General features: G+C 39.0%; 1 protein-coding gene across 1 annotated transcript; it reads left to right on the top strand.

The window, feature by feature from the left end:
• Positions 1-939: 939 nt before the first annotated feature.
• CEP55 (centrosomal protein 55) lies at positions 940-13,034 on the top strand. The gene is made up of 8 exons (XM_039709116.1): positions 940-1,284; positions 3,061-3,348; positions 5,567-5,611; positions 6,360-6,498; positions 8,418-8,728; positions 9,705-9,776; positions 10,398-10,523; positions 10,982-13,034. The coding sequence occupies exons 1-8, from the start codon at positions 1,102-1,104 to the stop codon at positions 11,186-11,188; spliced, it is 1,371 nt and encodes a 456-aa protein (XP_039565050.1). The 5' UTR covers positions 940-1,101; the 3' UTR covers positions 11,189-13,034.
• The last annotated feature ends 4,434 nt before the right edge of the window (positions 13,035-17,468 follow it).

Below are 17,468 nucleotides of genomic sequence, written 5' to 3'. Positions count from 1 at the left end.
CCACAATGGCTTATATTTTTCGCCCCTAATTTTTAGAACTTCATTGTTCGCAAATGCTTTTGGTTTGTCTCCGTGCCAGCCCAGCGGGAAACTGGCGATGATCCCAAAAAACAGTGCAAGTCCTCCCCCTCCTGTTGCATTCTGGAACGACACTGCAGCTTCCTCATGGAACATCCTGGAGATAGTAGATTTACAGTAGAATTACTGAAATATGTACCATTGACTAAAAATTAAAAAGTATCAAGGAAATGCGTGCAAAAAAGAAATTAAAAATTACAAGACTCTCTGTATAGTTTGGACGCATATGAATGTTTTGTCTTAAACACATGCACAAACACTGCGGTAACATGGACCGGGTGACACATGACAAGCACAAGAGCTCTGAGCTTCCCCGTGCTCAGGGATAGTTCTTGTCAGCTCTGAGAAGCAAAAACTGCCACACGTGTCCCCGCGTCCCCAAGGACTGAGGAGAGGGGAAGCCAGCAAGAAGGAGCAAGTGAGAGCAGTTCAGCCTGGTTTCTACACGAGACCTATCCTAGCTTACTTTGTAATTTCTTAAATTATTAAGTTTGGGGTAGCTGGAGAGGATTTCTGAAGAAAAACCCTACGTGTTCAGGGAGGAACGAGGACACAGACACGTAAGAGACAGCACTGAGGGGGCCCTGCAGACTCGACCCGAGCTCCACCCTCCGGCAGCCGCAGCTGGCCAAGCACCGCCGCTCACTGGCGGCGGGGAGCCCCGGGCAGGGACAGCACCGGCCGGGCGGCGACACGAGCGGGCAGTGACACGAGGGGACACCGCCCCTCCGGCACCATCCGGAAACCCCGGAAGTGACGGCCCGGAGCCGCGGGATTCAAACTCCCGGAAGCGGCACGGGCCGGGGCCGGACGGAGCCGCCGCCGGGCCGCGTCCCGCACCGGGCCGTGCCCCCTCACCGGGCCGTGCCCCCGCACCGTGACTTGCGGCCCCTCTGAGCCCCGCGGGATCCGGGAAGGGCCGCGCCGCCTGCGCTCGCCTGCAGCTGTCGGAAGCCTCGTCCTGCCCGCTAGAAGGGAACGCTGTTCCGTAGCGCCTCGTTCGGTTTGTACGGGCGCCTAAAGATGAACGCCAAGACCGCCATAGATCGAATTATTGGCAAGGGGGGCCTGAAGCTGGGCAGCTGCAGAGCTGACGGTGGGCTCGAGAAGGGGAAGCGGGAGGGCGCTGCCCCGCGGAAGTCCATGGAGGAAGTGGCCGCAGGCAAAGGCAGAGTGACGGAGCCGGAGCGGAGCGAGCTCCTGCAGGTGAGCCGGGCTGCCCCCGAGCCAGCGCCCGGTCCCGCGGATACGGCACTCGGCCTCGGGAGCCCCACCTTTCCTCTCAAAACTTCTGATGTCACAACTGGTTCAGGAGTGTTAGACAGTCCAGGCAAACTATTAGTTTCATACTTTCATTCTCAGATATTTTTCAATGGCAGCTGAGCTAATAAAACCACACTCATCTGACAAGGCTGGTAAATACAAAGACTTGAGGCCAGAGGTGCCCGTTAGCCCATTAAGACCTAGCCTCATATGTCCAATAAAACACATCTCAGAGAAGTCTTTTAAGCACTTCCTACAAAGAGTTTAACGTTTGAAAACATTTGGTTAAGAACATGCCAAAAAGTGCAGAGTGTTTGAATTGAATTGTCAAGCTCCCACTCAGTATAGGTAAATGAAACTGTAATTGGGTCATCACATTTTTCTTCCATTGCATCTAAAGAGCAGAAACGAAGACACTGCAAGGTATTGAAGCATCTCTATGTCTATATGACTGTTCCCCTCGAGATAAACCTGTGGCTGCAGAGAGAGAAGTTCAAAACTTAATAGGTGACCTAGTCGCAGCCTGTCAGGATTCCCAGAAGGATGGGGAAACTTTAGATGGACTCTAGAAAAGAATACAACTAGTGTGGACTAGGCATACTAATATTTCTAGGCCACTCCTTTTAACGAAAGGGCTTGTCATGTTTCTGTGACACAAAGTCAGTTGAGAAGTCCTAAGCCAAGGATGAGCTATGGCTGGGCAGCTCATGCACAGTTTTGGCTAGATTCCTTAGTGTGTTTGCTGTTGGCTCAGTGTTGGTTACTTAACACTGGTTTCCTATAAACTAGGAAAAATAGGTGCAAAATCACTACTGTATTTGATACACCAGATACTCTTTGGTGTCACTATTTTAATTTTCGTGAGCAGTGGTGTTCAACCACTCCCTGATTGAGGCCCTCTCAAAACCACTTGCTTTCAGTTTCTCTTTCTAATGACTTGATGTCAACATGCAGGATTTCAATATCAGCCTTAGCAGAATTAAATGCTATCACATTTATCTGAAGTTCATGCAGAGCCCCACTGCATCTTAAATGCAGTACTAGTTGTGGGTAATGATTACCTGTGCTGGAGGCGTACTGGAAAAAGAGTGCATGTTGAAAATATCTACTAAAACACATTTTGAAACTACAGGGCCAGATAACATGGAAAACAGGATCCTTCTCCTGAATGCCTTATTATAACCCTTCTGTGACAGTAGTAGTTTGCAAGAAGGCTCTGCTGCTTCCCAAAAGCTACCAAATATGCTAAGAAATATACTAAGAAATGTAGCACCAACCTCTTTGCTGGAAGTGTTTTGGAGTTCTTGTGCTTGTACTTGTTTTAGGGTCATATACTGTAGTGATCTTTATTCAAAACTGAGTACCTGCCAAGCCTGTGAAACTTGGTTCTTTGCATCCTCTCCTTGTTTCGTCTATTTCAGACTGGTTCTACTATCACTTAATATATTTCAGATGATCACTCCAGTATTGTCTTCTTTGAGTTAAAAGTAATTTTCTCAGCTAAGTAAAGGCTAAGAGAGATCTTGGAAAGTGAGATATTCTTATCATAGAATCTTAAGGTCATAGAATGGGTTGGGTAGGAAGAGACCTTAAAGATCCCCTAGTTCTAACAAATTCCACTAGACCCCGCTGCTCAGATAATCTCAAACTACTGTAAACTTGCTAATGCATTTGATGCATAGACTAAAACTTACTCTTTTTTTATTCCATTTCATTTAGAAAATACTTTTGCTTGAGAAAGAAAAAGAAAAATACAGCCATCTTCTGGGAGAGAAGGACAGAGAAATCCAAAACCTGAAAGACAAGCTTGGGTCCAAAACCAAGAATAGTGAAGTGTCCTTACTACAAAATCAACTAGAGGAAAAAACAAAGGAAGCAGAAAGGAGAGAACAGTTACTTTGTTCTCTGTCAGAAGAAATTAACAGGTTAAAATGTGATTTATCTGCAGTCATGGCAAAATGCTCTGATCTTGAGAATGAAGCCAGTAGTACTTCTCAGGCATCCCAGGTAAGCACTGAAGAAATATTGCAATTGCAAATTGGAATTTGTGCCTACTAAGCACCAATACCTGTTATAAAATAGGATGGTTTATGAATTTTCATACAAGCTGTGTTGCATGCTGAAATATTCTCATATGAAGCAAGATGGTGTCCAGATTGAACTCTAAATGAGGAGCAGTCAAAGAGCACACTTCAGGCAGCATAGCTGGGGAGGGAATTCTCTCCTGCTGTATTGGAGGGTCCCTAGTTCAAGGTCACACACAGGCAGTGTGACCTGTGATACTACTGGGATGATCCACTCTTCCTTAGGCAGGCACTGTGCCCTTCTCAGATTTGTGTGCTCAGTGATTAGACAGAGCGAGAAGGGGGCACTAATAAAGACAAACTAAGCTCCTGTCTAATTCAGCTTCAGTCATGAGAATATCTTTCTTCTCTCTGCTCTTATGAATCCTCATTTGTGTCTCAGTTGTTAAAACGAATTGTCTTTCTATGGCATTACACATGGTAAATTCTTCAATGTGGCACAGGATGGGACAGGAATAATGAGTTTGAAGTTTAATAATGAGTTTCAGATAAGGGTTTACAAGTCCATTTAGGATTCTGCAGTTGTTTTTCCACCCTGCCCCATTCTAATGTTCTTTGGAAAATGCAGTAGTAGCTCTATGAGGGGCACAGGAAAGTTGTTTAGGTACAGGTGCCTAAAAATAGGTGGCTCTGAGTCTTTCTTTTCCAGCTTTTGACCTGCAGATGGTGCTGGTTCCCTCCACTCCACCCGGGAGTTGAGCAATTTCTAGAAATTCTGCTGTAGCCAAATACATAACAGAATATCTTAATCTACTACTTTGAATGGTAACACATGTATATATAGTACTTCTAATAATGCAGTTTATTGAGAAATACCACTTTAAATGCAACGTACTTATTTTAAATTTTAAGACACTTTGAACTTCATTAGAGGTGTTAAAATGTGTATGAAGTCAACAGGTTTTCATAATATTTTTGTCAGTAAACCACCAAAATATGTATTATTTAAACCCATAGTTTTCTTTTAAAATTGTAACTGATTTATCAACAGAGGACAGTGATGTTTTACTGGATGTCTTGGAAAACTTGAAAACAAGTCTAGCAATGCTACTTGAAACTGCTAGGTGGCATACTAGCTCTGAAATGGAAACAACAGCTTTATGACACAATTTTAAGAAAGTTTTTACTGAGGCAGGACTCTGATGTTCATAGAAACAAGTTCAGTGTCCCTAAATCCTATTTTTCTTAGGAAGTGTTTTAGTTTAATAATTATATTTGAAGTTCTGTATTTTTCAGCTATAAATTCTGTTGTAATTCTGTTGTAAATCATATTCCAAGATCCATAGAAAAATGTTGGGAAAAAATGTGGTTTGGATTTGGGTAGTAATGTACTTTGGTTTTTTTCTCACTGAAGTTCCCTCTGACTTATACCTACACAATTTCATAACCACTTTGTATCCTGCAGAGAATTCACATTTACATGTGGGAGAAACATGCCTGTAACTCAGTTTTAGATGGGTCTCAAGAAGTTCCCTACTCACAGGTGTACATAAGTGATACTCACTGTACTGGGGATCAGGCTCAGGAAATCAGGCAGTTTGTCCTTGTGCTGGCAGACAGGCCTGCATCACTTCCCAGATGTTCACAATCTTCTGTTATCCCAGGGAAGCATGGAGGTCTCTGGCTTTCTCCAACTTCTCTTGTATGTCTGGGTCATTGTCAAATGTATGAGGATACAAAAACAGAAGAAACATTTACCTCTCCTTGTGTACTTAAATAATACCCTTAAATATCTTCATTTTTCAAAATCTCTTTGTGGAACACCATTCAGGACTTCCAAGTCAGTAGAAAATACATTATGGTTTCCTTAGGAAATGTTTAAAGGTAACTATGAATTGCGGACTTACGGACTAAATTCCATGTAAATCTTTCTCCCATATTTTGCAGAAGAGTCTATTTTAAATATCTGAAATGGCTTTCTACATAACTTGGATCCTTCAAAAAGACCCAGCAACCAACTATAAACCCAGCAATCAACTTTAAACACAAAAGGCACATCTCTTTTAATTTTTAAATGCATCTGATTTAATTTTTAAAATATTCTTCTGCTATTTATGTGAAATTAATAGCTGTACAGGAGTAGCTTTGCTGTTTCAGCCATCTGTTTTAAACAACACTGACAAGTTGTTCTTTGTCCGCAGGAAGCTGCAACAAACAGCACTGAAGTTGAAAGACAATTGAAAGATGTAAGTTTCCTGTAAATTTCAAGCACATACCATCTGTCTTGAGCTGCAGAAGAATGTAAATTATCATCATGTACATTTTGGGGTAGTATGGGACCTCAGAGGGTATGTTTGTCTCTAAAATATAATCCCTAAAATGATTTTGTGACAAGGCAATAATTTAAATTTAAAACCCAAAAACTTTCAAAAGAAAAATTAAGATTTCCATCAGCTTTGAAAGACCTTGCTTGGAACATCAGAATAAAGTGGTTGCTGTTGCTGAGAACTCAGAAGCCTCTAGGAATCTGACACTGCCTGGGACAGCATGAGGTTGAATTGGAAACCTCCTGAGGTCCCTTCCAAACTGAGTAAGTCTATGAGCCAAGCAGCTAAAAAATCCATGTCCTTGTTCTGACAAATTAAATTGCAATGATACAGTTTTATTTCATTTTCAAGGTCTGTTATTTTATATTTTATTTTATATTTGAGATTGAAAAGTTAATTCTTCATAATCTAGGCATGATTCATTAAAGCCTTTGTTCTTTAAGTAATTTTCCCATTTATGCAGTTTTGGCTTATGCTCAGCATCCTGACTTAACTTTCCAGATGAAAATGGATTTATTTATTTTTCGTATAGATTACTACAATTTGCAGCAGACTTATCTAGCTTATCTTTAACAACTTCTAATATTTTGAAGACATAAGAGAATACTTTTAAAAGCTAATTAATTACCAGAGACTTTTTGTTGTTCTTCTGTTTCTTTTTATGAAGGCTCTTGAGAAGAATCAGCAGTGGCTACTGTATGACCAGCAACGGGAAGCATATGTCAGGGGACTGCTTGGAAGGATCTTTGAACTTGAACAGAAGGCAGAAATAGCTAGCCAGCAAGAATCTAAATCAAATTCAGAAGGTATCAACTTCATTTTTAGCCCCACAAGTGACCCAAACCGTAATTATCTATAGAATAAATTTTCTGAAAACAAATTATATCATACTTAAAATCAAGACTTTGTTCTCAATGCTTTGGCTGCTTAATGGTAAAACTTGGTTAAATAATATTCCTCTGCTTCCTGTTATCTAGCTATATTACTTGACCAAAAGTACTTCCTGTTCTTATCCACTTCAAAGATGGTTTTAACAGCCTTGACACTCTATTAGCAACCTCTCTGTTTGTGGAAAGTGTTGAGGCAAATAGATGTATGTCTCCCATCCTTCAAAGTACACTTTCAGTAGACATAATGGAAGCATTAAGGATTTATTAGCTAGGTGTGGATCAGATTTTTTTTAATTTACTTTTTTCAAAATAAATATTATAAAAATGACTCAAGATTGCCATGTTCTTTACTCACCTGACAGTTGTTACAGGGCAAGAAAACCTGTGATAGGTTTTGGCACCTCTCCAAAGCAGTGTTTCACAATAAGGATCTGGCCACCTCCAGCTCACTTCCTTGCTGTGCAGTTCCTCAATAAGGCACACCCTCTCAGTATTAATAAAATCAAAATCATATTAAGCAGAAGAACCAGAAGGTATTGACCTGCTTTTCTTATTACCAAACTATTGATTTCATACATGTTGCAACTGACCTGGAAGGTAAATTCACTAAACAGAACTAGCATCATATGGAGTAAGAATATACCCACAGACTTGCCATTAATAATTCATGGGCAGTGGCTTGGTTTCTGTATTGCTGTTTGAATCTTTCTGGAGAACAGTGAAATATCATCATAATCTTGTTTTGGTGCTGTTCAGAAATCTATGAACAGTATTTTTAGAGGGAGGCAGACTCAGCTCACCAGAAAATGTTCCACAGTTACTGCAGTCAAAGCTTTGCCACAAGAGCAACCAGAAGACTTAAAGTCAGGGTGTAGTAAAGTTCCTCTCTTCAAGCAGCTAGGCAGTAGCAGAAATCCAAGTTTCTAAGAACCTAGCTATACAAGTTGAAAGTATAAATATGAAAACTTTTTCTGGGCAAAAGCTTGGCCTTTCTCTGAGGGTGTCGCTGCCCTATAAAGGAGTTTTGCTAATGAGAAGATAGGGCTTAGTTCATAGCTGAGGGAAGGGAGAACATTCAAGCAGGAAACTCCCTAGTAAATTACACTTTGAATAATTAGGGTAAGTCTTCAATAGGAAAGGTATTGAAGTCACAAAACTTACAGTGCCAAAAATCAGCGAAGCCCATGAAATTTTGCATCCCTCATTCTGCTTCTACATATATTTTGTACTGCTCCTGAATTTTTGCAGTCTGTCTCTTTAATTTTTTCCTACTTGTTAAACTTTTCTTGGGTCAACAAGGAGAAATGTTCTGACCTTGGTTTAAGTAATAGTTGCTACCCAAGAAGCAAGCATTTTTAATCAAAAGAACTGTCATGGTCCTTTCTATTTACTATTTAGAAGTAAATTATGGTATGCTGTTTGAAAAAGATGGTCTGGAAAAGACAGTGGAAGGTCTGGCTTTGGTCAAAAAGGTTGAATCTATCCCATCCCCAAAGGTATCTCTGGGGAGGGAATAATGCCAGTAGCTTGGCTAAAGAGCCTAAAAATAGAAGTAGGAATCCAGTGGTTTTGGGTCAGATTCCCATGTGTCAGTATAATGCATGAGGCCTTAGAAGAACTGTGTTTTCCACTAAGTATATTGGTATGGAGACTTAATGTATTTTAAATACTGAAAGCTGTTTCAACCAAAGTTTGGTTCTAATCTGAGCTGTGCAATAGCCTACTATTTCAATTTCTATTAATAGGCCTTAAAATGCTGTTAAAGATTTAGTGCTCTGATTTTTAAGTGGGATTTTTTTTCACATCACTAACTCAATTATTTCTGATTCATTAAGGTCACCTACAGGAGGAAAGGCAAGAATACTGTGAGCAGCTGTTTCTAACTAAGGGTGATCCTGAGAAGGAAAGACGCACTATAGCCCAGCTGAGATCCGAACTTAACGAACTGAAAAAGACCCATGAAGAAACACAAGGGGAAATGATGAGTTTAAATGCCTTACTGCAGTCACAACGGGTTGCTGAAATGAAGACTCGAGAAAATGAAAATAAAATGAAAGAGAAAGCACAAAGACTAAAAGAGGAAAATGAAACTATCAAAGAACAGCTCAGAGAAGAAAAAGAAAAGTCTGAAGATCTTTTATGTCAAGTAAGTGGATGGATTTGGAGGTTTGAGATCATTAGCAAAGAACCAAGAGAGATGAAAATTCATAGTTAATCAGATGGACCATCCCTCTCTCTGGTAACTCTTCTTCACATAGATATAGACTCATGTCCTTGTGGTTAACACTGAATTGTTTAAAGAAGAAACTTCTCTGTTCATTTATTTCCCTAGTCTTAAGGGACACGAAAGGGAAGGGAGAAAATACTGAACTGATTCTAATATAGTTCATCCTTGAGACTAATTGTAAATGAGGACAAGAAAGCAAAAAAACCCCAATTTATCAGGTGCTCATAACTATGGAATACCACTAATATTTGCTGTCACCTGGCAACTAAAATACAACTGATATTTGAAATACAAGAATAAAATTTACTAGACACCAAAGTAGGCCAAAAGCAGAACAACATTAAGCTCTCTAAAGACAGACTGGTTCTCACTGGTTAATAATGATTAAATATTTTATTTTATTTTTTGAAGCTGAATAACAGCATTATTCTAAAAGTTGACACATGCTAAAAGCAGAGGATATTTTAATGTATGCATTTACTTAATTATTATAATATAGTACTTTCTCACCCTTAAACTTGTTCGCTTATATTAAAAAAATTGCACTGTTTGTTTTTATTACCATCATATTACGTTAGTGCAATCATAGGTTTTGTGAGTATATTTTTGTCAGCATCCTGGCAATCACCTAGGAGGCTTCCATTTTTGGTTTCTTTTTTTTAACAATAATCATCCTGCACTCCCCCTTCTTGGTGCAATAATAATTTTTCACTAGGGTTTTCCTTGGGGAAGTAGTGATTTGAATTGAGTTTGATTCTTGCATAATAGACATACATTTTCTGTTGGCATTGAAATGTAAGAGTTTGCTTCCATCTCATTATAAATTAATTCTTTTTAAGCTTATTAACTATTGTATATGGAAGTTGTTTGTTACAAGTGTTCATCTGCCTTGTAGGTGCAACTCCTTCGTAAATCATTGCTCAGACAGGAGGCAGAACACACAAGAATAGCTTTGCTGGAACAACAGGTACACAATTATGTGCTAAAGTGCTGATATTTAATCTGTATTAGGCACAAAGTCTTTCTAGACTAACTTCACATTTAAGAATGATTAGTATATCAAATAAAGTAATGCTAGGCATGAATATTCAACTGTACATAATCTCTTGATGCTTTCAAAAATTTTGTCATGTGTCAGGAGGAAAATCTGTAACCTTGTATGATAAGAGGGTATGATCAAACCTGATGCTGTTTTCTCCACAATCACTTGTTCAACAGGTAAAGCCTCAGATAAGGCACAAGAAACGTCCCAAAACTAATCACCTAATTAAAGTTTCATAATATATTCTCAATATAGTTATAGAAATAGTTGCATTGCCATATTTTCTTTATTTGAAATTGAAACACCCTCCAATCAAAATAACTTTAAACTGTACCTCTTCTAAGGGAGATTTTAATAACTGGGCATGTGTGAATTTCACTGGAATGAAAGAAACAGCAATTTTAAATTTTTCATTTAAATTTTCCTTTTAATCCCATTTTTAGATGTTATTGCAGAGCAAAACTGACTTTAAATATATAAATGAGAAACATTCCTCCCAGTTCATACTAACTTTGACTTTAAGTTTTCACTTTATTGGGCTGCCAGATCCAGATGTGTACCACAGACTTAGAGAATGGGAAGCTTGATCGCCAGAACTTGAAGCAAGAGTTAAGCCATGTTCTCAAGGAGCTGCGCAAGGCCAAGGAGAAAATAACCCGCCTGGAACCTCTGGTATGTACTGAATATTCAACCCACAGGTGAATTCACTCAGGGATTTTGCATAAACTTACAGCTTCTTGCTTTGGAATCTTGTTTCAAACCCTGAGTAAGTGTCCCTCCATCCTTTATGTCTGTTTCCCCAAGGTGCAGAGCCCTGTGCAAGCCAGGCAGGCACTGCTTTGCTCTCCAGCAAGCACGGAGCAGGAGCAGTGCAGCAGGAGCTCCAGAACAGTCAGGGTGCTGAGCAGGGAACGTTCTGTATCACAGTGTGTGACTCAGTTTTGTCTGTTGTACCATGACAAAGATGCAATGTGCTTCCACTCAGACTCGTTGCTGGTGAACAAGGCACAGTCCTTAGTGCTGTAACACACCCAAGGCTTGTGTGCCATCAAGTCTTTAATATATTTTCCTACAGTGTTTGATCAGTGCATGCATGCCCCAATCTTACAGTGAAGCTCCTCCTTTTCCAGAAACTCCGGGAATCTGGATGTATGGAATCACAAGAAGATTTGCAAGCTGTATTTGACAAGAAGGTGACCACATGTGACAGAAGTCCTCCCCTGAAACATTCCAGCTGCCTTGATGAAAGTTTTCTCGAGTGTCCCAGATGTAAAGTGCTATATCCAACAAGCCAACATAGAGAATTACTAGCACACATTGACTTCTGTACAGCTTGAGCTCCAAATGGACTTACTATCTTTGCTTCATATATGCTACCAATATGCCTGGCCAAATATCTTTTAAAGCTTTTTTCTTACAGTTGTATAAACAACTGCTGATTTTTTAATTCAGTTCCACAAAAACAGTATTAACATTATAATTTGGCCTCAGTATTTTACCTCATGTTTTTGCAAAACAGCTACTGCATTTTCTAGTTGCAAACAGAAACATTTTTAGAGTTAGGAATATTTTAAATAGTAAACGACTGACTTTTTTTCTTTTTGCACTATTAAATGTAAGAATAGTAAAAGCATAATTATTGTGTCAGACTATATTTTAGTTTTGGCATACCCAGTTCTTGGTTGTTGAATCCTTATGATTGTGCTCGTGTCTTAACTGACAAAAATAGTTGCAAAAGATTTTTGGCCCTTGTAGGTGTGCACTATATATATATATTTATTTATACATGGTGTGTGTATATATGTGTAGTGTGTATAGTATATACATACATGTGTTATATATCATATATATGTGGAATATCAACATCTTGATACATAAAAACTCAGGAGGGCCATGTTAGATCTTTGCTGCTTAAGACTGATGTTCAAACCATTAATCTTAAGTAGCTGAGTATCCTGAACCACCATCAGGGGTGACTAAAATGCTGACCAAGGTTTAATGTCAGAAAAACCAACTTCCTAGCAAAAAAGAAATGCCTTGGTGCCAAAGAAAGTTTATATTTCAGACAATGTCAGAGGCCATTTTTTAATTTTGCATATAGAATTATGCTGAATTAAACTTGTTTTGCTTCTGTATTTTAGAGGTTAAAGTTGGGAAATGTCAGTTATTCGACCTTCGATTTGACAAATGTCCCAAAGTGCAGTTTTTAACAAATTGCTCCAGTGTATTTCAAGTGTCACTGTATTTTGTATTATACAAAAAAACAAGTTAATGACAAATTCTGGCAACAAATTAGAAACTGGTAAAAAAAATCCCTAATGGATTTGCAATTGCAGTGTTACTTTTCTCTAGCACTTACTGTAAACTTGAAAGTGTTGTGAGCATTTTGTTCCTTGCACATGTAGTGAAACCCAACAAGAAGTTCTGTCTGTGGAAATTATTAAAATGGGGAAATTTTACAAAGATACTCAAGTTAAGAATAAATTTGAGCATTTTACAAGTTTGTGGTTTGCTGAGAACACACAGGTACCCAAGGTGTCTCTCTCTGGCCTGCTGATTCTGATTACTAGCTGGTGTCAGCTTTCTCCATCTTGCTTTGCTGCAAAACTGTGCTTTTACCCGTAATGTTCACCTTAATCCCTGATGGTTAAATCTTAAACATGAAGGTGTTTTCCAAGTTACTGAAAATAACTGGTAGTATCAAATGATGTTATTCTCAATTCCAGCGCTCATGAGATAGAAAATACTAAAAGGCATTATCTTTATATCTGAAATATCTCTGCCAGATTTATTGTATTAGCCGTTCTCTATCCACTTGGCAATTTCATTTACTGTGTCTCAGGCTAATCTTTGTGTTTGACAATTTGCTCAATTGCTAGCAACAGATTTTCTGACCAAAGATGTGATAAACTAATGAGTAAAACAGAAATGTGCTTCAGAATCTTAAGGTTTTGTTGTGAAGGAAATTGTCGTAATTTCATATATTTTATAAAATCTTTTCCTTCAGGATGACTATGCTTTTCATTACAGCCTAATGATTTTAATCTCTAATTAAAGTACTTTTAAAAGTTTAAGTTTGTCTTTGAACAACACCTTAATCAGCTAGTATTCTATTCTCAGCTGCACACTCAGCATAATTTCTGCAAAAGGAAATCCTTATCTTTTATGTATTATAAATGAAATAGGTTTGCCTACTACAGGTCAGAACTCTTCAGTAGTTCTGAGGCTTTCTTAAATTAGCATAAACCACTTCCACATTAGAAACTGGTACTGCAGCGGGAGACTCGGCAATTTCATAATGTGACAACGTTAAAAAAGTTTTGTTCATTCCCTTTTTTAATGGCACATAAAGACCTGCAAGAAAAAAATACACAATAAGATGTAAATAAAAAAGCCAAAATGGTTCTGACTCTTCATCTTCTTCTGCAGCATGTAGTGTTATTTCACTACATGCTAAATTAGTAGCTACTGTACCAGAGTCATTAAAACAATCTCATGTTTCTCAACTAGAAAATTACTGGTATTCCTATGTCTGTATGAACTTCTAGCCTAAGCAGACATAGAATACCATAAAATACTGCTTCAAATCAATACTTGCACTCGTGCATCACTATCCTGCTGAAAACAAGATAAATGACACAGGCACAACTTGATGTCACTTAATTCCTGATAATAGGGAGGTGCATCATTCCCACATTGTTTTATCAAACAGCACCATGTGTCTGTACCTTTGGTATTTGGGGTATTTAGGCTCCCCTCCATAAGGTGCTCCAGGAAGAAGATTCAGAAAGCTGGCCAAGCAGCCAGTGAAAAACATGACTGCTCTAGAGGAGTCACAGATGTAAATTATCTTCTAACTTCAATGTCAAATGTGTCTCTTGCAAAAAAAGCAGACTTCAAATAAGATGTGTATCCATGAAGTGAGACTCTCCTCACACCCAGTCCCCCTTCAGACCTGGAACAGAGCTCCCCACCAGCATTTAGGGACAGATACTCATTTGGTGGTCCCTATGACCAACCAAAATTTTCAGTATTTTGTACTGAATTGATAGTTTCAAAAAGCTAGACCAACATAAGGTGCTTCAAAATATTCTGTAAGAAAGAAGCCTGGGACCTTATCATGGTGCTATCCAGCTGGCTTCTTGATGGAAGTGCAACCAAGTTTAATTTCCCTCATAAGTTCAAAACTGGTGAATGTGATAGTTTTGTCCATGTAACAAGCTCAATAGGGTCAGTATTATCTCATGTAGCTAGACAGAAAACTCTACAGCCTAATTAAGGCATATATGCTTTCCAGACTCATTTATGGGAAGCTCCAAGTCACATCTTATCAGTCATCTAAAATGGCCACTGATAATGAAAACCATAAACAGTGTGGGAAATAACATGATCACCATTACATTAGGAAAGGCAGAAGAGGTTACAGCAGAATTTAAAGCATTATTTGAACTTTCATTGCTTTTGTAAGATTGATTTTTCTGTTTCTCCAACCCTAGCTTAATGCTAGCTAAGGAGAAGCCTGACAATATATACAATCTTTGTAGCAGACAGGCACTGTAGACCTTCCTTCAGAAATATGTGGCTTTTAAAAGTAAAACTGCTATCCCAATTTGGAGCTGAAGAACGCCGGCTCTTCCCGACAAGTTACCCTTCTAAGATTTTACTCTTTCAGGGAAAGAAAAGGGACAATTCTCCTCAAACTTCACGAATAAGAGCATTCTCTAATCACTGGACTCTTGACAATGAGAGGAAACAATGGTGTCTGTGATCTCTGCATACCATACAACCCAGCAGTGTTCAGGGAATGTCTGGGCACATCTCCTGAGCATGAGAGGCTGGTGACAAGTTTAATTTGTAAATCCTTCAGACATTCACCACAGCTTTTGTTTTGATGTCTTTACATCAAAGCTCATTAGCAGGAATGGAAGTAACTTTATGCACACCTGAAAGTTAAGCAAAGATCCAGTGGCACTTTAATATCCAACTCTGCAAAAAAACAGGGTCTCAGTTCCTTGGTAAGAGTGTTCTACCACATCCTGCAATGTCCAAACAAACCAGTCTGATACTCTGTATTCACAGATAAACTCCTTAAATCCATGGGCTAGATGTGTAAGTGTAATAGAGTTTCTAAGACTGTTAAGAAACAACCTCATTTAGTTGTAAGAGTTTAGCTGGAGCTGAGTCACTCTGGTGAAGCTTGGTTACCATGAAGCAAAACAATAAATGTGACCATCCAGGGGAAGTCTGTGTTATGTGGATTATGTTCTCAATTTATGCTTGTTCAGAGAGAAATCCCTTCCTCACTGCAAGCCACAATGTGGATGCTGGCAAACTTCTGGTGGTCTTGATGACTGGAAGCTGACCCAGCTTTTATTAGAAGGCACATCTAACAGTATTATTGGCAGCTCTGCTTTTGGCTGAGGCCTTGGTCAGCAATGTTGCTGCTACAGCTTGAAACCACTGCCACAGGCACTTACCCCAGGAAGCGTGCCAGCTTCTAATGGGGACTGATCACAGCAAAATGAGACTTCCCAGAAGAAACAGGGATTCATTTTTGACATGGTAAGTGAAGCATCTGGTTATTTTCAGTGGACACAGGAATGTGTGAGCTTGCTACTGTATCTAAACAAACTGATGCATTTACATTTGCACTAAAAGTTTAAAATTGTCCCTCACACATTGGTGTAAGTCCTTTGGCTCACTGATATGAAAGTATAAAATGGGTGAGCAGTTAGAAAACTTCCTAAAAAAGAAAATAAATCAAAACAGACTTCTATTTGAAACATACCTTACAATGGTATAACATCTTCTAAGTGCAGGATTCATAGTATCTAGAAGCAGAACAGCTGTAGTGTGATATGCAAGAGCAAAAATAAAAACAGAAAGCTCACCTTGGTTGAAACTTATGATAAAAATCTTATTGTGCAGATGCATGAGTCATCTACAAGCTTGCAACCTCTCTTGTGAAGACAAAGAGGCAACCTTTCTAATAAAATGAATTTACATCACTTAGCAAACATTAAATGTGCATTACATCTGTTACAGAAGTCAGTGGTATTTACCTAGTGTGATACAGGTGCACAAAAATACACCCAAAGACTTAAAACACCAATCTACATGCAAGAAGATGCGTAAATAAGGCAAAAACCTCTACTAAATCATGTCCAAATGGAACATGAGCTCCCATCTCCCAGAGTCACCCACTAAGTGGTCCCTTTCTCTGGGAATATTTCTTAATGCTCAAGATATAAATAAGCTGATCGATCCCCATCTGTCACGACAGTTCATGGTTGCCAGGGGAACAATCTGAAAAGCAGAGCTTGACTAATGGTATCAGGTAACACAGCCCTTATCTGAAACAGAGAAGGCCAAACCTTAGGCTTTCATTTCAGGGATGAAGAAAACACCCACGAAAAAGGAAACAAGATTTTTCCCTGCTAGGTTAGACAAACCACCTCCACAGAGGTCTCTGCAGCTTTCATTTAACTTAGAGCAATGAAATCTGAGCTGACTCCATGTTTGAGCATAAAAGCAAACATAGGTTAAAAAAATTATATAGGTTAAGCAATCATAACAGGTTTCCAGGCATTCTGGTAATCACTTCCTTGTCATGAGCACGTGGTGCACATACCACGCACAGCATCCACCTATTACAGTAAAGCCAGAGTAGCTCCATGGGGGATTACAACTCCTCTCTTCCTCACATTTCATGTTGTCATGGTTGCTATGATTAGACCTACCCAACAGCAAATACAACTTTTATACCTCATGGGAGGGAAAAGAAAGTTACTCTTTTAGGTAATGGATCCATTAGACCCATAAGTAATGAGACTATTTTTGCTCCTGCAAGGAGCCCCCCCTTGTTTGATCAAATCTGAGGGAAACCAGCATGTTTCTTCACACCTCTGCTGTCCCCAGGCACAAGATTTTGTACAGAGGTTAGTGTGAAGTTCACTCATTAGCAGCATACTAAAAGCAGCACTTTACTTTCATTCTCCTGAGCAAACAACAGGCTTATGCCAAGTAACCCATACCTAAGGACCAAAGCTGAAGGTGGTCCTTTCTAAAGATCAAAGATCTACCCAGACACTTTCACACATCATCTCATCTTCAAGCCTTCTTCTCCTCTGGCATTCCTTTCCTCCCTGACTAAAAGTATCTTATTTTCTTCAATAAGGCAGCTTTGTACGTTTCACTCCCTGTTTCCTTTTTCCTATATTGTTTCAAATATCTTTACTTTTACTCTGAATTGACAGGGTCAGTTTCTAATTTGACTTTCCACTAATGTCAAAGGGGCTAAAGATTTTATTAATAATAAAATATGCATTTATATATTATTATAATAAATTAAATGCATTTATTTATCTGCATTTCCAACTGCCTCACCTCTACTCCCTCTGTCCTGTTAATGCCTCCCAAGCTTTCACAGAAGCACAACCAGACTATTAACAATAGCTCTTTCCCAAATCCCTCCCATTATTTAGAGCTGACAACACCACTGCTACTGCCACCTGTCCAGAACCTTGGGGCTAGTCTGTCAGCATGTAAAATGTCCCAGGTATGTGAGGTTGTGGCAACTAGAAGGTGTTGCTGTATTTCAAGATTCAGTAATCATTT

This window comes from Passer montanus, unplaced genomic scaffold (assembly GCF_014805655.1).
Source record: "Passer montanus isolate IOZ18808 unplaced genomic scaffold, ASM1480565v1 scaffold21, whole genome shotgun sequence".
In the NCBI taxonomy this organism is placed as follows: domain Eukaryota; kingdom Metazoa; phylum Chordata; class Aves; order Passeriformes; family Passeridae; genus Passer; species Passer montanus.
The sequence above is the reverse complement of the archived record's forward strand: the minus strand, read 5'-3'. Positions and strand labels throughout refer to the sequence as shown.